Below are 21,426 nucleotides of genomic sequence, written 5' to 3' on the forward strand. Positions count from 1 at the left end.
CTCCTAGGCCCCAAATAAGGATTACATATGATTGATTGACCAACTGACTAGTGGTCCAGGTCACTTGCTTAGAAGCAAGCTCACAGCTAAGTTAAAACAATGGCCCACAATCCTGACACACAACCAAGTCTTCCTGTGGGTTTGTGTGTCCCAGGGACATGGGCTCTATTGTGTCCGGCACAGATGGGGCATCGTGGACAGACGGTACCCGGGGAGCCCCTACTCACGGATGCAGGTCTCCTCAATGGGGGCACCAGGGCGCCGGTTCCGGAAGTAATGGAGCTGGCACCGCTCGCAGTTCTTGCCCTCGGTGTGGTCCCGGCAGTTGTCACACACCCCTCCGTGCGCCCCCTGGCTGGAGGTGAACACGGCTGGGTCGAAGTGACACGTCTCTGAGTGGCCGTTGCAGTCACACCCTGAAAAAGGAGTTCCCAGGGCCGATGGTGGGCCAGCGCCTTCGCCCTCTGCAGAGCACATCCCCTGCTACCTCGTTGGCATCTCTCACAACTCAACAACGTGTTCAGGTCTGGGAAATGAGGACGCTGAGGTCCAGGGAAATTTGTGTAATTTATTTAAGGTCATATGGTCAGTCACAAAGCAGAATAGAGGGAGAACTCAAGCCTCCTGACTCCCAGCGTGGGGACTCACCCAAGAATCATGCCTGTGTTGGGCCGAAGAGAGAGTTCCTCAAATAGTCCATCCCAACCCTCCCCCATTGCCACTGTAGGTCTCCTGCTGAGTCACTGCCTCGTCCTGGACTGGGGACTCCTATTCCGTCCCCTCAGTTATGCAGGGAAAGGCCCTGACTCTAGGCCCTAGAGTCTAGGGCAGTGGTTCTCAACCTTCTGGCCCTTTAAATACAGTTCCTCATGTTGTGACCCAACCATAAAATTATTTTCGTTGCTACTTCCTAACTGTAATGTTGCTACTGTTATGAATCGTAATGTAAATATCTGATATGCAGGATGGTCTTAGGCAACCCCTGTGAAAGGGTCGTTCGACTGCCAAAGGGGTTGCGACCCACAGGTTGAGAACCGCTGGTTTAGGGGATCAGCTGAAGCAGGAACCCAGTCACATCCTACACAGGAGAGGGCAAGTGAAGAGGCCAGAGAGCAAGGATCTCTCCCAGCCTGGCTGAGGAGAAGGAGGGGGATGCACAGGGAAGTTGCAACCCAAATACTCTCTCCATCCCCACAGAGCGAGGAGACCTTAAATTGCAGGGGCACAATTAAGACTAAATTTAAATAATAAAGAATCCATCCTCTCTGTGTCCCAGGAAAGGTCCCTGAGGCCCAGAGGGGCCAGCATCCCACTCAGTCATACTTTGGCATTCGTGAGGGTCCTGATCATCCGCAGGTCTCCAGGGCCGGTTGTTGTAGAAGGGCGCGCAGCGCTCACAATTGGAGCCAGCAGTGTTGTGCTGGCAGACACAGGCATCATGGACCTAGGAGAGGGGCCGTCAGTCATCAGGAAGGATTCTCAAAGGAATGGCCCAGGATGGACCTCCCCTTTCCCTCTGACCTTCTCCTAGGTCCACCACTCAGGGTCCAGCTCAGACCCCAGCTCCTCCGGGGTGCCTGTGTGTGCGCGCGTGTGTGTGCTCTGCTCCTCTAGCTGGGCTTCTGCAAACCCATTCCTTGCACCTGGACACCCCCATGATGCCCAATCCAAAGCAGCACCCGGAAGTTACCCAGACACCCTCACTGGTAAACTGTGGTTCGAGAAGTTTGTGGGCGGCCCTGTAGAGCTTTCTGTTGCAACAATCTATGACTGAGGTTGTTTGGCTAATGGACCGCATGATGAATCGTTACTAGACTCATTAAGGTATAAAAATAGAATAGCTATTATGTGCTAATTGTCTTCCAAATTCAGCCCAACACACCCAGCCTGGCATTCAAGGACCTGTATGTTTATTCCATTCTCCATCACTCCCTCCTGACAGCATAGCCGAGCTGAGCTCCGGAGTGGCACCCTCCACAAGCCCTTATTCCCTCACCTTTTGGCTTTTACTGATGTTCTCCCTTCTGCCTGGAATACCTTTCTCTCCCCGTGCACCCACGAAACCCTGCTAGCTCCAATGGCACCTCCTTCGCAGGTCTCCCTGGCCCCTCCAGTTCTGTGGATTTCAACCCTGAATGTGCTCCAGAATTATGTGGGGAGGTTTTTTTTAAATACCAACAACAGGCCCAATTCAATCCGAATCTCAGGGACAAAGGCTAAGCATCAGTACTTTTTAGAGTGGCGATTTCCTTGGACAGCCAGATTTGCAAACCACTGGGGCTAGGTGAGCCCCCTCCCTGAGCTCCAGCCCACAGCACGCCGTATTCCCCATGTTGGCAATCCCATGCTCTGGTCCTTAGTCAGTGGGCCTTCTGGCCTCCCTCTGGCCTCCTCTGCAGCCGGGGCAAGAGCTGGCCCGAAAGCAGAAAGAATAACACTGACCGATGTTCATTTCGCCTGTATTTCCCTCTCAGGCCATGTCACATGATTGCCTGGTGCCCACCTGTGGACAGGGCAAATAGCAGGCTGTCTATGTGAGTAGAATGGAAGCCCTGCACAGCGAAATGACGGCTCCCTCCTTCCTGGCTCAGGGTTCTCCTCCACTGGTGGTTCTCTGTTTGGTTTCACAGCAATAGCCCCTGGGTGGCTGGATACGTTGGAGCCTCCAACCGCATCCCTGATGCATCCGACTCGGCTGGTCTGGGGCACACGTGGCATCTGTGTTAGATGTTCTCTCTCTCACCCTGCCCATCGCTCACCACTAGATGGGACTTCGGAGTTTCCAGGCCAGGACTGCTCAGCCCTGACAGGATATTAGGACATCTCAAAGCTTTAGAAGACAACGGCCCGGCAATATTTCCAGGAACTGATGGTGTGTGGCTAGGGCTGAGAAGCACTGCCTAAACTCCCCCACGCCCACACGCGTGCTTGCGTGTAACTGAAAACACCAAACTGCAGATCTCAGGCAGGGCTACGAAATCCTGGTCTTTGAAATGATAATCACTTACACTTTGCTCACCATTGCTAAAACGGGAAATATTCACGACTTGAATGGAGTGCCCACCCTGCTTTACGGGGGGCTCATAGATGTCCCTAATTGTTCTGGTCTTGCCCCTGCCCCTCGTCCTTCCCACCCTGGACTGTCACCTGCACGGCGGTGGAGGGGCCGGTGGGGGCTCCGGGCTCGGGAGCGCAGCGGTCAGCGTGGCCGTGGCAGAAGCAGCTCCCTCGCAGGCGCAGCTGGGACACCGCGTAGTAGGCGCTGGGGGGATAGTGGCCCCTCTGGGGCACGGGGGCCAGCCTGGTGAAGTTGACTCTCAGGTTTGTGATCCCTCCCAGCTCTGAGAGGGGCAAACACAGGGAGGGAGGGGGATGGGAAAAGACAATAAGGAAAGGAAGTTAGAGGCCATGAGTGTCTCCATGGGCAAGGTGGGAAAGAAGGAAATTCTGGTTTTACCCACCCTCTTCCCTGCCTTTTTAAGGTTATCCCAAGGGTCATCCTCCCCATCAACCCTCCGAGGCAGAAAAGACACACACACACACACATTCAGGCCTTTTGCAGCTCTGAGCTACCACAGTAACCCCACAGGGTAAGCAGGGCAAGCGTTCAATCCAGCTGTGTTGTCAGAAACAGGAAAGAGCAGGGATGCTCCGTGACCTGGGTCCCACCCCTGTTTTGCTCTCCACCCACAGTCCCACGGGCTTGAGGGGCAGCCACACTGACCTTGAATTTTTTGACTCTGAGTTGCTGGAATCCCAGAGGCTAAATCCATAACGTTAAGTTGGACCTAAGAGAGGAAAGAGAGAGGCACTGAGGAGGTGGTAGAATGTGTCCCCAGGCTCAGAAGGCTCCTTTCCACCCAATGTCCCACCCTCCTCATGCTACGCTGAGGTCCTTCTAACCTGGGACTCAAGACCACCATGAATGTGAGGCCTGCCAACTGCCCTCGGAGAGCGAGATGATTGCTGGGCCCTAAATGAGCATGTGTGTGTGTGAGAGTGTGTGTGTGTGTGTGTGTGTGTGTGTGTGTGTGTGTATACAGTCTCTCCTCTCCATTGAAAATATAGCGATTCCAAGAATCTCCTGATTTCCTGGGACCAGAAATTACAGTTAGAGATGGACTGCACATGCACAGGTTTAGAGGATACTAATTTTCCAAAGCCCAAAATGAACAAGAGGATCCGGAGCCCAGGGGTGCATGGATGTGGTGACTATCCCTCTCTACACCCCAATTTTAACTATGCTTTGTCTTTTTAATAAAAGTCATTCATTGGATGTGACTTCATCTCATATCCCAAGGAGAGTTTTCACATCAACCCTCCACAAATCAGGAAAAAGCCCTGTATTTTGTTCTGGGGTCTGGAGACTGTGGTCATTGAGGATCTGGATGTGATGATAACCAGGGAGCAGCTGTTACAGCGAAGGGAAGGTGCCACCCAAGCACCCCGTGCAGATCAGCAGGTCAGAGCAGCGCAGAGGGCTCCCCTGAGCCTGGGCCAGAGAAAGGACAAACAGCCTCCTGCTGGCGGCGGGGGAAGCAGTGATGGAAGGAATGAGGGGATTTGACCCGGGCGGGAGGATTTGGAGGAGAGGCACTGGATTGTTTCCAGGGGCAGGTTCTCATTTCCAGCCCAGGGTTTAGGCTTAGGGGACTGTGGCTTAGACCGGGATTCCCTCCAAGGCAACGATGGGGCTCCATGAATGGATTCAATGGGAAAGTTAATTCTCGTGTTATACCCTACTGAGGTGAAAGCGGAGATCAGATGAAATGTGTGTCTTTGCTCACTTGACTCTAAGCAGCCATCTCAAAATCCTCACAGTGGAGCAGTCGGTTGTGCCCTCTCCACTGTGGGGACAGGCCGGTGAGCCGTGGGGTAGGGGGCCATGGCAGAAGGCAGGGCCGGATCACAGTGCGCTCAACATGTTTCTGAAATACCCTTCCTGGGCACGAAGAGGACAAGCAACGAATATTTTGAGGGTGGAGAGCTCAGGAAAGACATTGAGGCGCACTGCCCGAGGGGGCTCTCATGTCTTCTCAAGAGTCTGGGTGAAGGTATGAGCGATGCCATGTCAGAGATCCCTTCAGGCTACATGTCCAGGGTCCCGTCTACTTACCCTGCCCCCGTCTAGGTGCGCATGAGGCCTCTGGGGCAGAGACTGGCACCGAGGGTCCTGCCAGCTCTGAGGCTGGCCCTGGCGGACGCGGGGGAAGGCAGACCTGCAGTCGGCAGCCAGGTACTGGTACACGTGCCAGGTCTTCCCAAAGTCCGAGGAGCGCTCGATCAGCATCCCGGCAGGCATGGGCCCCTGCGGAGACACAGACAGGGTGAGGCCTGAGTGCCTGGAGGAAGAGGAGGACCTTGGGGACACAGTCACAGAAACAGGCTCCTAGAGATGTGCTGGTGGCTGCTGTCCTGGTCACTGCAGGATGCTTAGCAGCGTCCCTGGCCTCTACTGACCTCTACCTGGGCCTCTACTCACTAGACGTCAATACCCACAGTATGACAACCAGGAATGCCTCCAGAGATTGCCAAATACCCCGATTGATTGAGTACCACTACCGTACACCACACACCCCTTTGTCTGTCTTATCCACAGTTGTACTTCCAACATCCAGCGTATAGTAGGTGCTTAGAACACATTTGTTGAATGAATAGGTGAGTCTTTAGGCTGCTTTCCACCTCCTCATTTATATCTGTAAACTCATCTCTCACCAGTTTTCTGCCTTCCATGTCCCCATCTCTCACCACCAACGCACACTTTCCCCTCCAGACCCCATGTCCACTCCCTTGCCCCCTCCCCAATGATATACCTTCTAGCCTCTTGTCTCCTGGTCTTTGCTCTTTACTATTCCCTTTGCCTAGAAAGAACTTTGCCCCTCCCCTGGCTATTAGTGGTCTAGGAAGGTTTATCTTCCCATGGTTGCATTCTCTAACACCTCCCTTACAAGACACAGCAAGCTAGATGTCTCCTCCCATGCTCCCCAGAACCCCTACTTAGCAATATCACAGCACACTCTCTCGCCACTGGTTCGCTGCTTTCCCTGCATGTACTAAACCAACGTGAGGATCATGACTTAGCTTTATTCATCTTTTATCCCTGACAGCTGGCACCAAACCCAACATAATCAGTGTCCTATGTGTCTGTAGCAAGAATGGACATATATATGAATGGGTGAGTGATAATAAAACAACGAAACAACCATATCCATCCCAAGGCAGGTACCCTTGGAGACTGGGCATTTACTCAACGACACTGGCATTTCTCAAAACACTTTTGGCCTTTTCTTGGGGTGAGGCTCTTCATTTCCTCAGTCACACAAGAAATTCGGTTCCATTGCTTTTTATTCTCAGCTCATTTTAACTCCCGAAATTGGTATCCCCCTTCCTGGCCATCTAATCTTAATAACCAATCTTGATCCTTAAATATTTCACCATTTCTGTAGAAATATAAAATCAAACCTTCTCTGAAACAAACAAACAAAAAATGACCCATCACAAAGGAATACAAATGTTCGCTCCGAAAGGAGTACCTCAGAAGGCTAGTCCCACAGCAGAAGCCGAGAGGACTCTGAGAGGCCACCGTGCTGGTGAGCAGTCAGCTCACCAGAAGGGCAGCTCCGAGAGCGCACCTTCCTGTGGATGGATGGGCCAGCTCCTGGCTGTTTGTTAACTCAACCTCATCAGCAAACTTGTGAGAGCAGAGTAATCAAGAGGGCACAACTGTATAAGTGACAGGCCCAGTGGACTTGGTACTCGGCAGAGCTGAACCAGTTAGATGTGCTGGGGGGGGGGGGGGGGGACAGTGGTGAGAAAGTGGATTTGATAACCCCTGCACGGCAGAGACAGGGAGCCTGGAGTTCTCCCTGGAATGGGGCCTCTGCTGTCACCACGACATAGGCTCAGGGCAAGTGTCGTCCAGCCCAGGGGAGGGAGGCCTATCCAGCATGTGGTGCCATCAGCCCAGCTCCCCGTGAGTCAGCTCGCATCACCCAGGGTCCCCTCTCGTATCCCGTGCCATCCCGGGAAGCGCACCTTAAAATCCATCATGATGTCTTGGAGCTGGAATCTCCTGTCCAGGTCCAGCTGCAGAGAGACAGGGTTCACGTCTGCAAGGACAAAAAGGAGGACCTTCAGGCCAGGGACTCTCCACCTTCGCAGCCTGAAGAAGGTTCTGGACCGCCCCAGCTCTAGGCAGTGAGAAACTCGCTGACCCTGATTCTCCGATTTCCCTCTCGGTGAGGAATGGCACCAGCACGTTTCTACTTATATTATCTCTTCAGCATCCTGTATGCTTTTGGCCAAACTCCCTGCCCACCATGACTTGTTGCCCCTGAGACGTTAAAGGGGTTTCAACTTGTCTATTCAACACAGACCCATTCCCAAACCTCAGTTCCTCCAACAAGCCCATTGCGGGCAAATGGGGTAAAATACCTGTAACATCTGCAAGACCTCACGCCTGGAGAAAGCAGTCTGCTTGTCAACCACCACGTCCCAGAGCCCTAACAAATGCCCGCGAAACCCAAAGAGTTCCCAGGCACCCTTTGGCCACCCCACTTGTGGGACCCTTTTCAAGCTTGGTCCCCTAGAGGCAGCGGCCTTTACCTTTCTGTGACTGCCACCAGCGCACGGGGCCTGAAGACGAAGCCACATTCTCCACTCGGTGACTGTTGTAATTGTGAGGCAGCCTGGAGTCGCACTTGCAGCATTTCATCTGCCACTGTGGGGACAGGGAGACAGCAGACTCAGGGGTGGGGTCCAGACAGAAGTCTCCCCTTGGATCCTGAGAGCCCAGAGCACTCCCTCCATGGAAATCCTCCCCACGGATACACTTGAAAGGATTAACCTCTTAAAACAAGGATGTTGGTCATCTTTAAACTTAATTCCTTTGTGTCCATCCTAAGACATAGCTAAATGAATAATAAATTAAAGTTAGGGTTGGGAAAGAAGTGTGAGGTGGTAGAAAATCATTGGTATATGACCTTACCTCCAAGAGAAACTTAAAAATGATGCCGGGGGCGGGGGGGGGGGGGGGAGAAGAAAAACACATTAATGTAGCATCTACTATGTGCTAGATGCAGGCTACAGAGTTTTATGTCACATCTCACTTAATGCTGGCAGCCTGGGGGGAATTGCATTTCTGAGGATCAAGGAAAGGGACCAGGGAATCTGGGGTTCCAGCCCTAGCTCTGGGAGCTCACTTTCTGAGCTCAGTGTTCTCCTCTGTAAATTGAGTGGAGGTTGGAAGAGCCATTGAATCATTCAACACATACTTATGTGTTAGCATGTACTGTGTGTTAGACCCTGCTCTGGCACTGGGAGTTATAATAATGAATAACACAAAGACCCTGCCATCAGGGAGCCCACATTCTGGTAACATTTAGGGGATCCCTAGAGCCTTCCAACACTGATGTCTGGGACTCGAAGCTCTTTCCTAGGTTTGGCCTTCCCCCACCCCAGTAGAGAATCCTGGGGGCGCCAACCAAATAGGCCTCTGGGTAGGCAGTCCCGAGGCCAGAGAGGCATGCAGCCCTGGGCTGAGGACAATGGCTCTTGCCCTTGAAGATGGGGCTGAAGAGGGCAGCCAAGAAGGAAACAGCCTCACGGGGAGGTCACAGAACCACTCCTTCCCTAGCCTGTGCACTGGAGTGAGACAAGAGACAGAGCTGATGCCATGGGCTCCACAGAAGGGCAGGGATCGCCAAGAAAAAGAACACTTTAGTTATTGTGTGTGAGCACACCCCTCAGAGCGAGCATCACCTTGTCCCAGCTGCCCCTTCAACACACATAAAATTGTCTTCTCAGAGTAACCATGGGCCCACACCTTGTGTCCAGAGCAAAGATCACTGAGCCGAGGGCTCCAAATTACCCAGAAGTAGAAGCAAGGCTTGGACAAGAACCGCCCTGCCCTGCTGGTCCTCCTGGGTAGAAACCACTGTCCCTCCACGCCCCCCCCCCATGCCTCTGCTTCCCCCTGGGCCTCCTCCTCTGAGGCCCTCCAGCTGCTGACCCTCTGCCCTGCCAGGAAAGGTGATGAGCTACCGAGGTCATGTCTGCTGAACTGATTAACCCCACAGCTCCGTCCCAAAGGGACTCAGTTAATTAGTATGTCAGGCCTGTGACTTAGTTATAAACTCCTTAGCTGACAGCTTGGAATGGTGACCGCAAAAGGGCTGCCAGGTGTCCTGGCTCGCGGAGCCTCTGCCTCCCACCCCTTTCCAGCTCTCACCTCCCATCTGCAAGAGAATTGTCACCATCCTGATTCATCGTGTCCAAAAGTGCTTTTTAAAATAATAATATTTGGACATTGAATGTGCCATTGTGGCTGGCACATGTGGCCTGCAAGACACAGCACCCACTGCCCCCCGCCCCTCTCTGTCCCTGTCCATTCCTTGCCCTGCCACATTGTTCTTCACAGTACATATCTCCATTGGACAGCTGTGCACTCACCATCTATTTATTTGCTTGCAATATTTTACTGTCTTCCTCTCCTGGTAAGTAGTATGATTCCCATTTTACATGTGAGAATGCTGAGGCTCAGAGAGGTTACGTGACTTTCCTATTGACTGATGGGCAGTATCAGCATCAGAACCAGAGAGGGCCCCTTCCCTCTTGCCTCCTCCCTCCTCTCTCTCTCTCTCTCTCTCTCTCTCTCTCTCTCTCTCTCTCTCTCTCTTAGTGCACAGCCATCCTGGGAAGCATGGTCAAGAGGGACAATGTCTGTCTCACCCAAAGGCCATTTCTGACCCTGAGGCTGACCCTGGGGGAGGCTAAGGCAGAGACAGCACCTTGGGAAGAAAGCCGGCTGCCCTGGGTGACCCAGCTCAGTTAGCACAGAGACTGCAGATGTGTCCGTGGCTGAAATAGCGACGCGCCACCTCAAATGATCCTTTCTGGGCAAGAGCAGCCTCCTGCTGGGACCTGACTCTCCTCCAGGTCCCTATTTTGGTCCCTGGCAGAGAGCACGCCCTTCTCCCCACTCTGCCCAGCCTCTCAGGGGCAAACGTTCCTACTCCCCTCCCTCTGCACTCCGCACACGCACACGTCCCTCAGAGACAAGAGCCGCTGTCTTCCGGTGGCCTGTCACCAGAGCTGTCTCCCGCTCTGCTGGGAGCCGATCCCAGCTGCTCCCTGGCCAAGAGAGCGGCAGAAGTAGGCTCTTTCTTTCCTGGGGCCATGGGAATGGGTGCTAGAGCAGCTTAACCCAGGACTCTGCAAATGCCCTTGATGTTCCCAAATGATGGACTATTATGTAACTACTAAAAACTGTTGACATATGAGGAAAATGCTTACATTATAATGTTTTATGAAAAAAGTTGGACATAGACTTGAATATACATCATTATCTCAAAAGCATATATATATATAAAAGGAACAGAAAAATGTTTGGAAGGAAATACACCAATATTATAAAATCGCTGATATTCAGCCATTTTGACCCACAGAAATGACAACTGCATGTAGTTTAATCTAATATCTCTGGGAAATGGATTACAGGTAACTTTTCCTCCATCTTTGTAATTTTTTAATAATTTAAACCTTTCATACTTTGGATATATATTAACTTTTATACTCAGGAAAACAGACATTCTTGTAAAATAAAACAAACTAAAAATGTCCCAGGTGTTCAGTGTGGACTGGTTACCCTGCTGCCTCCCTCAGTCCTCACAGTCTAGGGTACCCATGCCTCCTCCACCTTCCCTCCACGTGCGCAGGCACTGATGGAGGGATCAGATGGCTCGTACCCCTAACACTATGTGCTGCTTATCATAGTAACACGGCTAAAGGAGGGATTCATCTCAATCCTTAGAGACAGGCTGAGCCAGCCGACTTGCGACAGGTATTTTAAGTAGCTCTGCCTGCCCACTAGCTAGCGGGATGGCGGCCCGAAATAGAACTGCTCATGGCAGAAGCCCATGTGAGGACAAGCTGCTGATTTCTTCTTCCCCCTTGGGCCTCAGTGTCCCTTTCTACTTCATTCTTGTATGTCTCTATGTAGTGTGTGTGTGTGTGTGTGTGTGTGTGTGTGTGTCTCCTGGTGGGGCTCGTCCCCTGGTGTGTGCTACGTGTACGTGCCTCTGTCTCTCCGAGTGATAGAAGCTCACAGCTGCAGCTGCTCTCTCTGGGGTCACTTGGCTGCATTCTCCTGGCAGCGCTGCCTCGGAGACACAGAGTTAATATCAATCCAGCCTGTCAGGCCTCCGGCCAGTTTGGCTCCTGGTTGCTCTCCATCTGGCAAGGTTGAGCCTCTTTCCTTCTCCTGGAGCCTTCTAGAAGCTCAGCTCAGTCTGGCCAGAAGACAAGCCCTCCCAGAGAGCTCAGGGAAGGCAATGGAGAGAGCAGGAGCCAGCAGGAGCCAAACACAGTGGAGAGGGCTGGGGAAAGGACGGCAATGCAAGCAAAGCTCTGTGTCTTTGCAGAACACAGCTAATTCGGGGGCGGGGGAGCGGGGGGGGGGGGTAGAAAAACAGGCCCTGGTTAAACATGGCCCAGCTCCCTCCCAAGAGCAACCAGAGGCCACCTGTGTCTATATAAGGAGCTACAGTCAGGGTCGTGGCTGGCAGCCAGGGACAAAAGAAAAAAGAAAAAAAAAGGACACACAAAAAATAATAAAATTTTTAAAAATCCAGCTCTCTGCAAGAAAAAAAAATTCCCTCCACTTCAGCTTCCTCATTGGTTAAATGCAGGGGTGGGATAAGATAATGAAATTCCTCCTTGCTTTACCATTCTATTAGAATTCTCCCTTACTCTATCCAGCTTATTAGCTCTGAAGTTAGAGACTCCAAACAAGAACGCAAAGGAGCCCTAGCTGGTTTGGCTCAGTGGATAGAGCATTGGCCTGTGGACTGAGAGGGTCCCAGGTTCGATTCCGGTCAAGGGCACGTGCCTGGGTTGTGGGCTCAATCCCCAGTAGGGGGTGTGCAGGAGGCAGCCTATCAATGATTCTCTCTCATCATTGCTGTTTCTATCTCCCTCTCCCTCTCCCTTCCTCTCTGAAATCAATAAGATATATATTTTTTAAATTTTTTGAAAGAATGGGAAGGAAGCAAGAGAAATATAAGCCATTGGCCAGACCCCATACTGCAGAAACACTCTTCCCAGCAAAGTGGACAGGGAAAGAAAGGTCCCTAAAGGCCTTTGGTCAGCAAGGCCTCTTTAGACCCCAATGAGATCCACCAGCCTCACCACTTCTATGTCAATGGATGCTGCCAGCAAAGATCAAAAGTCGGGGCCTGCTGGGGTGCGGGTAGGAGTGCCCCAATGCTCTGAGGTACATTTTGACCAAAGCCTTAATTCTATACCACCCTTATCTCCATCCAAAATAAGTTCAGAAAGGTCACTTTCTAAAGCTGATTATAAAAATGATGTATATCACACATCCCGAAATTGCATGCACCATGCTCTCTTCTGTGTTACCTCATTTCATCCTTCCAAAACCTCTGAGATAGATGTGCTATATTAAATGGTAGGTATCCTCACTTCACAGATTAGGAGAGCAAGTTCAGAGAAGTTAAGAAATGTGTCCAAGTCCATAGAGCTAGGAAGAGAGGAAGCAGGGATTTCTGCTCCAGGCTACCTGCCTCCAAACCTTCTTGTCCTGTTCTAAGTCAAGGGATACAGTGGCAGGTGGGCAACCATGGAAAACCGCAGGGACTAAAACTGCTTGTCAAGAGGCTTTTTCCCTCTGTCCTGGGAAGGACAGACCAGCCCAGACCCCTACAGAAGGAGGGGTCCCCTCACACCTGAGTGCAGAGAGTTGGCCTGGGACTCTGCTGACTCCAGTGACAATAGTTCCTACAGTTCCTGATAACAAAAACACAGAGTAGGTCTGCAAGAAATTGCCCAGAAACTTCTCGTGAGCTGAATCCCTAGAGCAATAGGGTGAAAGGTCAGGCCAGCAACGCTGTGAGCTCACCCAGGTTTGTGTCCAGGCCTTCCCATCTCACCTTTCCCCTCTCATCTCTCCGTTTAGCTCCATTAGCCACACTCCTCAGCCCATAACTGAGACCCAAGAATCTCACACTCCACCAACCCAAGTTTTGCTTCCCTCTGACAGCAACTCTTTTCCTCAACGTTCCCTTTCCATTTTCTTCTGTCCCCTCAAACGTCACTTATCCTGGGTCTTACTCTCTTGGGACCTTTTGCAAAATCCAGAGCTAATTTTCTCATAAGCAACTCCTTGCTGAGTTATAAATGGTTGATAATAGATTCATATGGTGCCTTTCCCAAGGGTGTTTGCATTTTAAACAAGGAACTCAACAATGCTTCATCCCCAGTGGTTAGAGCTTTGCTTTGAGAGTTTCAGACCTGCTGACAGCTTCCGGGAAACAGGAGAGCAGATATTTGACTCAGAGACAGTCTCCAAGTCCTCTGAGAGCAGAGAGGATGAGGCCCTCAAGACCTACATGAACACCATCCCTTGTCTACACATTAGCCATGTCAAAGGTCAAGAAAACAATCACTAAAGAAAGACAATGGTTGTTGGGTGTGTGCATGTGGGTGTGGGTGTACTCACGTGTGTGTGTGTGTGTGTGTGTGTGTGTGTGTGTGTGTGTGTTGGGGAGGAAGGGAAGTCAACTGGCTACTGCCCCCCTCAGCTTGCTCCCAGGTGATAAAAATGACAGCTGGCCCTGGCTGGTTTTGCTCAGTGGGTAGAGTATCAGCCCACAGACTGAAGGGTCCCATGTTCAATTCCAGTCAAGGGCACCTCAATGTTTCTCTCTCGCTGTCTCTCCTCCTCCCTTCCACACTTTCTAAAAATCAACAGGGAAATATCCTCAGGTGAGGATTTAATAAAAAAGAAGAAGAAGACAGCTGTTTGGTGTACACAGCTAATTAACCTGAGGAATGCACTGCATAAGACTGTTATTAAGGCAGCTGGGTAATTAAGTTTTCCCCCACCAAGGAGGGAGTGGGGGGTAAATAAAGCATCTGGGGGAGCAGACACAACATTGGAGGAGACACTGTCAGGAGCAGAAATGGGGCTGGAGAGCTTCCAGGTGAAGCCCACTGGTTCCTGAGGAGCGTGCACCAGCCCAGAGACAACCAAAGGGCATGGCTCGGGCCTTGCCAGTGCTCACCTGAGAAAGAACACGGCAGACCCTCAAGGTCACACACAGACACACACAGCCCAGCCAACTTCAAGAAGCCAGTGGAGATATTAAAGCTGAACTAATGTAAAGGTTGACTAACCCAACTCTTTCACTTCATAAATGGGGAAGTGGGGTCTAGAGATGAGCCACGGCCTTTGTAAAGTCACGTTTCTATTCTAAGTGTCAGAGCCAGGACCAGAGCGACAGCCAGGACCAGGCAGGCGACTTCGCTGACCATGCCTGCCTCCAGATCCTCTAACACCCGCTGCAAATCAGATGGGTGGCTGTCACCGTGGCGGCAGAGAGCGGATGGTCCAAGGATGGGTTCATTTCAATAGGTATGTGACTGTGTATCCTGATCAGGGAAGAAATCTCAGGAGTGTGATTCACAGACAGAGTGGTCTCTACGTGTAGACACAGGTCCCAGAGGTGGGTGGGAAACCGGATGGAACATTTAGCATCTTCCAGACACCACGCCAGTGGCCAGGTGGCTCATTCTTTTATACGGTCCTCACAACAACTTATTGAAGCGGATACTGTCCTTACTCCCATTTTGTCAAATGAGGAACTGAGGCTCCAGGAAAGCACAGAAGAGAACAAGAGTAGGGACAGTCACAGACCTTTTCATTCATGCTTGAGCTTCAGGGGACAATGGTGCAGTGAGGTTACCCAGAGGTTATCTAGAAGCTGGAAGAAAGAGAACAAGGGGACAGGATGGTACTGCAGCCTCAGGCCATTTAGGTAAAACACTGCCTGGGCCCAGCCCAGACAGCTAATGGGTAGTCAAGATAGGCAGCCTGGAAGTGGGCGGGGAGGAGTGCCATAGGCAACGTTGGCCAAGTTCTATGTCCATCGGGAGGGTTGCAATATGGACCCCAAACCCACCAAAGCTAGCCTTTGAAGCCAATAGGATTTAGCCACTGAGATAAAATTGGGCAGAGGTAGCATGCCAACAGGCTAAGCTGGCCCACACAAGAAGAGGCACACTCTGATATTTGGAGCTGGGACAGACAATTTTGGAACTGGAAGGGGTCCCACCGGCTTCTGCAACTCCTATTCCACTGAGTCCCCATGCGGCTGGGGGGTGGGGAGTGAGCATTGCAGAAATGTCCAATGTCACCAATCCCCATGGCACTTGCATCCGTGCCAGGGCAGTGGGCAGGCAGCAGGTGCTGGGTGATCTTGTACTGAGCTCCGGGCTCACAATGTCACCCCTGGATGGAAATAGGACAGAGGCACTAACCAGAGGCTTTGACTTAAGGAAGGTGTGTATATGGGAGTGGGGGCTGGTAGAGAGGGGACAGGGGCTGGGGGGAGAGGAAAGGCATTAGCAATGCATCTCTGTATCTTGCCACCCTCTTTCCAGCTGGGGCTGCTCAGAAAACTCAACCCCGATGTGTTTCCATCAGAGGTTTGGGGTCCCAGCACACACCCTCCCAGGAGCTCATGGGGATAACAAGAGCCACCTCATGGAGTTTTGTGAAAAATTAATTGCGATAATTTATATAAGCCTCTTCGTATGGTGCCTGGGACGAATAGTACATGCTTAGTAAATTATAGCTGCTATAATATCTGCTAATAAAATAAACTGAAGAACTGAAATTGGAACTCAGCAGGGAGATTTCCAATTTTCATCACCCAGCCACCTCTGCACCCGGTGAGAACTTGGGGTACATCGTAGGAAGGGGGTATCTGTGGCTTCAGTATGTGGGTTCACCACTGGCAACCCGTGGCCTCTGGGAGATTAGGCAGGTAAGGGAGAGGGAAGGCCAAATCAGACAAGACACAGAGTGGGTAGGAGAGAAGCTGGTTGGAAGTTAGCTCATTCCCAAAGAGGGCCAGAGCAAGGAGCGACCCTGAAGACCATTTCATCTGACACTCATTCTCGGAAGAGAAAAATTGAGACTTGGAGAGGGGTAGCATCTGTCCACATCACAGGTGAGTGGCAGACCTGGGGTTGCACCCTGCACTCCAGATGCCCTGTCCGCTACTCTTTCCAAGAGGGCCCATGGATCTACTCCCCTTAGAGAAAAAGAAAAAGGGCCAATGGCTCCCGACATTCATAGCTACAAAACAGCTGAGATTTATCTATCCCCAGGGTTGTAAGTCTAGACTTCTCTTTTGCAAGCACCCTGTTTCCCTCTCGAGGGGCAACTTAAAACAGGGAAAACAGTTGGCTTCCTGGGGCATCCACGAGACTCAGAGGGTGAGCCAGGGTGAACCCAAAGCCCCAGGCCCAGCGGGAGGGAGGCTGTCCAGACAGGGCTGGGGCGGAGGGGACGGCCCAGCCCTGGGGCCTTTGATCTCTCCTTGCTTCCTCTCCCAGAGGTGGGTCAGCCTAAGGAAGAGAGGCAGAGGTCTCTCTGAAATTTCTAGATGTGGCTCAGTGGCATGGGATTTTGAGAGTGTGTGAGAAGGGACAGCTACAGTCATTCTATTGCCCAGAAAGCTCAATACGGCCAGGTCCCCGGATGCTTGTGGAGTAATCTGGGCCCACAGGGAGGCCTCGCCTGATGCCGGCCATCTTACCCAACGCTGTCAGACGGTTCTCCCATTTCCAAGTGGGTGAGATGCAGAACCACAGCCATCTTGGCTCAGCACATTCAAAGGACAACTCAATACCATCTGTGATTTAAAGTTGCCAAAAGAACACCGGGGACTAGAAGGGCCGTGAGGCCCAGATGCAGTATCAGATACATCGCCATGGTCCTGAGGACAAGAACATTCTGGAAAGAGGAAACCACAGATAACACAAGTCTCCTTCCAGCAATCAATCTCTCTCACTCCCTTGCTCTTTCTGTCTCTCTCTTTCCCCCTCCCCCCAAAGGCTGCAGAGACTCAAGGCAAACCACACCCTCACCCACTCCTTCATCCAAACCTGTATTTTGAGGACAGAAAAAAATGGTCCAATGAGATAAGCAGCTGAGAAACAAACAAAAAAAAAACGCTGAGTGGTTTCAACCTTAGCGAACATGAAAGCAGAAAAAGACCCCGACCTTTTTGAAGTTCCTACAAAAAAAAAAACTCCAGAGCCAATACAGAAGAAAAATCTAGAAGAAAACTCACAACGGCTCTTTGAATAAATCCGTTACCTTACAGCGATGTTAATTGGTGTAGCTTGAAGTGTTGGTACTCCTGGATTCGCTCAGGTCATTTTCTTATCCACTGAGCCCCTGCACCTCCTGGCTAACCTCATTTATGTCACTGATCTATGTCCTTTAACAACAGTTTGGATGTTTCCCCTTCTGCTTCGGGGAACAAAGCATTTGGACCAAGGAGGCTGAGAGGTAAGAAAGTCGGATCTTCATGCATGATAACTACAAAGCACAAAAGGTAAACTCCAGCCTACAACCATATATCCTCCTGCTAGCTCTGTCCACAGCCATCCCCCAGCGCTGGCCAAAGAGATGATGGCAATAGAGTGGCCGTGGTGCCACTCAGTTCTCCCCCTGGCAAGACACAAGCCAGTGCACACATCCCAGTGCCTGTGCTCCACAGGCTTTGACTTTGTCCACCAAACATGGCACATCAGACCTTACATATAAAGCATCACTACTTATCGGATTGCCTGTCCCCAAGACTTAAATGACTGTCCTGCCCATGCCCCGGGGGCTGAGAAATAACTGTCCTGCCCACGCTCGTTTTATGGAGCAGAAGAGAGAGAAGAGCTATTCAGCTGCTTCTGAGTACCTTTCCTCTCGCCCAGCCTTATACTTTCTTGCACCCCCCACAGTGCATGGGGCTGGGCCTATACCCGTGGTCGGCAAACCGCGGCTCGCGAGCCACATGCGGCTCTTTGGCCCCTTCAGTGTGGCTCTTCCACAAAATACCACATGCGGGTGCGCACGTACAGTGCGATTGAAACTTCGTCGGTATTTTGTGGAAGAGCCACACTGAAGAGGCCAAAGAGCTGCATGTGGCTCGCGAGCCTCGGTTTGCAGAGCCGCAGTTTGCCAACCACTGGCCTATACCAAGTGCACTGTAAATATTCAGTGAACAATGGCAGGCTCCCCACCTCACCCACCTCTCCTTCCTCCAGCCCTGGAGGCCACGGAGCTCAGGCCTACCTCGCCATACTGCGTGCAGTAGGTCTCAGGCCTGGTCAGTCCACAGGTGGATGAAGCTCGGAGATGCTGGGTCCTCCCAATGAGCAGGTCCCCAACAGGAGGATAGCAGGCTCCACGGGAGCAGGCTTGCTGGGTGCACAGGAAGCCGGGCAAGACTGAAATCACAGGGGTGCTGGGGTCAGCCTGGAGAGCAGCGGGTCCTGACGGCCACCCCCGTGTCCCTCAGGGAAGCAGACATGGACAGGACTAGACCCTCTCCTTCTCTCCTGCTCACACTCGCTGGTGAAGGGAATTATTATAATCCTGGGGCTATTCTGTAAAAAAGTTGATTCCATGTTCTGTAACCCCAACTTAAAAAAGAAAAAAAGGAGGAGAAACTGGCAACCAACACCCATGGATGACCCTGAAATGTCGCTTTCAGGTCAAGCTTCAGACACACGCTTGGCCACCAGGTCACAGTCCACAACTCTCCTCGCTGGCAGCGTGGCCTCTGTCAACAGCCCAGAGGAGGGCGGGCTGCTGGCCACTTGTGGGGCACTGGGAGACACCTGTGTTGTTGCTGCCCCCTTATCTGCAAAGCTGACCCACATTTGGTGAGTGACTCGCTCCAGTTCACTGAAAAATTAAGAACTCAAGCCATGAATGATGGGTCTGGAGCCAGCCTGGGAGTGAAAGGGTGGGAAAGAAACTGTGCAGGGAAGTTAGGGAGCAGAAACCACCCCCAGGCGGGAATAGGAAGACACCTCAAGAGAGGCAGCAAGTCATCTTCCTGAAGGCCTGAAGGACCAGAGAAACCTCATAGGTGTCCCCAATAGACAAGTGTGCCAAACCCTAGGACTAAAGGGTGACAAGTAATGCTCACGTTTTGGTTAACTGTCCTTCTACCCAGAGCTGTCACCGCCCTGCTATAGGACAGATCCCAGGAGGATGGGGAGGGATACTTACTGAAACACAGGAGAAGAACTGGCCTCATCTTCAGCCAATGGGGTGATCCCCAGAGAGGACCTCACCTGAGACAGAGCAAAGCAGCCTGGGTAAAGCCACGCAAACCGCTAGGGCACACTAGCCCCTTTCCTGTTTCTGGGCTCAGGTTTTTTCAGAAGTCTTTACCTAGGGTCTTGACCTAGGACACCTCTGAGCAACAGGTACATCTGGAGCCAAAAGCTTGGAAAATGCCAGAGCCCTAGACTGCTGTCCCAGCTGGCATATGACTCATGGGGTGCCCTGGGGGAATGCCATCCGCTCCCAGACTTCAGCTTCCTCCCCTGCCCCAGACAGTCATAAGGACAACATGGGGAGCAATAAATGGCTGGGCCCTTTGCAGAGAGGTCTGAGGCCTTGTCGCTGCCCAAGAAAGAGGACTGCCTTTCTCAGAGCCTGGCCCAGCCCACAGGTCCAAAGGCGAGTGGGTCAAATTGGCTGAAAGTCTGGAGGGAGCCCTGTCCTTCCATGGGCAGGGCCTTAATACCACTGAGGGCCACCTCGAGGGTAAGGCTGTGGTGGCCACAACTCCAGCCTAGGCAGTTAGCTGGAATGTGATGGGGAGGCCTAGAGGATTTGATCTAAATCCTAAATGTCTCTAATGATGGGCCAGGGCTGTGCGGGAAAGGTGGGGTTGGAGCCCACACAGCAGGGACTGAAGGAGGCCGGGGATGGATGCTGTAAGGGTCCAAGAGGCAGGCAGGCCTGCCCAGCTCATGCAGCACCCGCCTCTGCCTGGGCCTGGATGCTCGCTCTGCTCCTGTCAGCCACAGCTCCGTTGCTGGGGGAGGGAGGTTGGCAAGGCAAGACCAGAGAGGGAACTGGGGCTCTCTCTTTAAGTTATACATCCTAATGCTTTGGAATCCTTCCTACCAATCCGTTCCCAGAAGCGTCAGGGGCCCAGGGAGGAGATAGGTGACCTGAGGTCATGCAGCTAATCATGGCCCAAGAGGAAGACCCAGCTTCTGGTTTGGCTCCGGAGCTGTCTCTGCCCCTCACTCCCAGAACAAGGCATTGGGAGCGGCCTCAGGAGAGCCCTGGCCCCGCCAGCCCACCCTTCCCACTCCTCTTTGTGCTCAGCCCCAGTCTAAACTTGCTTTCTCCCAAGTCACTGAGCCGCTTATCAGATGTGAAAAGGCAATTCAAACAGAGGCAGACATTCAATGGAGCCTTTGCAGGTGGCTCATTCAGGTGAGGCGGTAGGAAGAGAAAGAACGGGCCCTGCAGCCAGGCCCCAGCCGCCCAGAACAGAGCCCTCCTCCCTGCCCGCCCCCACCCGGCAGGCGAGGGCAGGAAACATACCTGGCTCCCTGCTGCCACTGTCCTTCCTCCAGATCGCCTCTCTGTGAGCACCCCTTGAATGTGGGGGTCTCCGCTGCTGGCTCCCAGTTTTTAAACAACGGGCCTCACCTCTGGAGACTCCCAGGCTGGGCGTAGCCCACTGCAGGGCGGGTCTCAGGAATCTGGCAGCTGGCACGCCCATCTGCCGTCACCGCAGCCCCACAGCCCCACAGCCCCAGGACAGGACTGGGCAAGTGGGTCGGTCCCAGGGGCCCCGCAGCAAGCCTGGCAGTACCCGCCTGCCCGTGGGTGCCTTGGGGGTGGAGGGGAGGGAGCATTGCTGAAAGCACCAGGCAAGTATTCAGGGGCATTCCAGACCAGAATTCGGGGGGCAGGCAGGGCACCGGCATCTGTGGCAGGCGCTGTGTTTGGCGTTTCTCAAGGCTCAGAGGGGTCCGTTTCCTCTCAGGTCCTAGACCACCTGGACAGGAGACCAAGCAGGGGACACAAGATCAGGGCTTGGAGCTAGGGTGTTACCGCCCGGACCTGGAACGGGCTGGGAAGTGAGGAGGCCCAAACACCCAGGACCCCCGGAAAGCACCAGCTCCGCCCCTTCCCCACGGAAAACAGAAACGGTGGAAAATCCCTGCTTCTTGGGGAATTCGGGAGAGCCTGAAAAGGCTCCAGCTCATCAGGAAGGGGTCAAGGCCCAACTCACCCGAGGAAGCTTAAGAGCAGTAAGCAGGACTAAACTCTAAATGCCTCCCCTCCGGCTCCCTCCCTGGGTTGGCAGGGAGCCCTAGGGCAGGTAACTACCTGTGAGTCACTGCCCCCAGCTTAGGAGGAGGGCTGGTCTCCGAGCCTCTCCCTGCTGGGCAGGAATGCCAGCCTGGAGGGCCCAAACACAGGCCTGACCACAAGTGGTGGAGGGCCAGGCTGCAGCCTAACTGGACCAACAAGCCCTGGCCCCCCGCCAGGCTGGGGAACACAGCTTCCTTTGTGGG

General features: G+C 52.6%; 1 protein-coding gene across 1 annotated transcript in view; it reads right to left on the minus strand.

Moving 5' to 3' along the window:
* The window catches only part of LAMB3 (laminin subunit beta 3), a 36,370-nt gene extending 15,489 nt beyond the window's left edge, over positions 1-20,881 (minus strand). Inside the window, exons 1-10 of the mRNA XM_059673765.1 lie at positions 20,444-20,881; positions 19,106-19,170; positions 18,161-18,315; positions 7,606-7,720; positions 7,036-7,109; positions 5,117-5,308; positions 3,725-3,788; positions 3,148-3,341; positions 1,324-1,444; positions 228-416 (exon numbers count right to left, since the gene is read on the minus strand). Of these exons, the coding sequence (XP_059529748.1) occupies positions 228-416; positions 1,324-1,444; positions 3,148-3,341; positions 3,725-3,788; positions 5,117-5,308; positions 7,036-7,109; positions 7,606-7,720; positions 18,161-18,315; positions 19,106-19,133 (1,132 nt within the window). The 5' untranslated portion in view covers positions 19,134-19,170; positions 20,444-20,881. The remainder of the gene's footprint in view (positions 1-227; positions 417-1,323; positions 1,445-3,147; positions 3,342-3,724; positions 3,789-5,116; positions 5,309-7,035; positions 7,110-7,605; positions 7,721-18,160; positions 18,316-19,105; positions 19,171-20,443) is intronic.
* Between the last annotated feature and the right edge of the window lie 545 nt (positions 20,882-21,426).

The sequence above is a fragment of the Myotis daubentonii genome, chromosome 18, assembly GCF_963259705.1.
Source record: "Myotis daubentonii chromosome 18, mMyoDau2.1, whole genome shotgun sequence".
Taxonomy (NCBI): Eukaryota; Metazoa; Chordata; class Mammalia; order Chiroptera; family Vespertilionidae; genus Myotis; species Myotis daubentonii.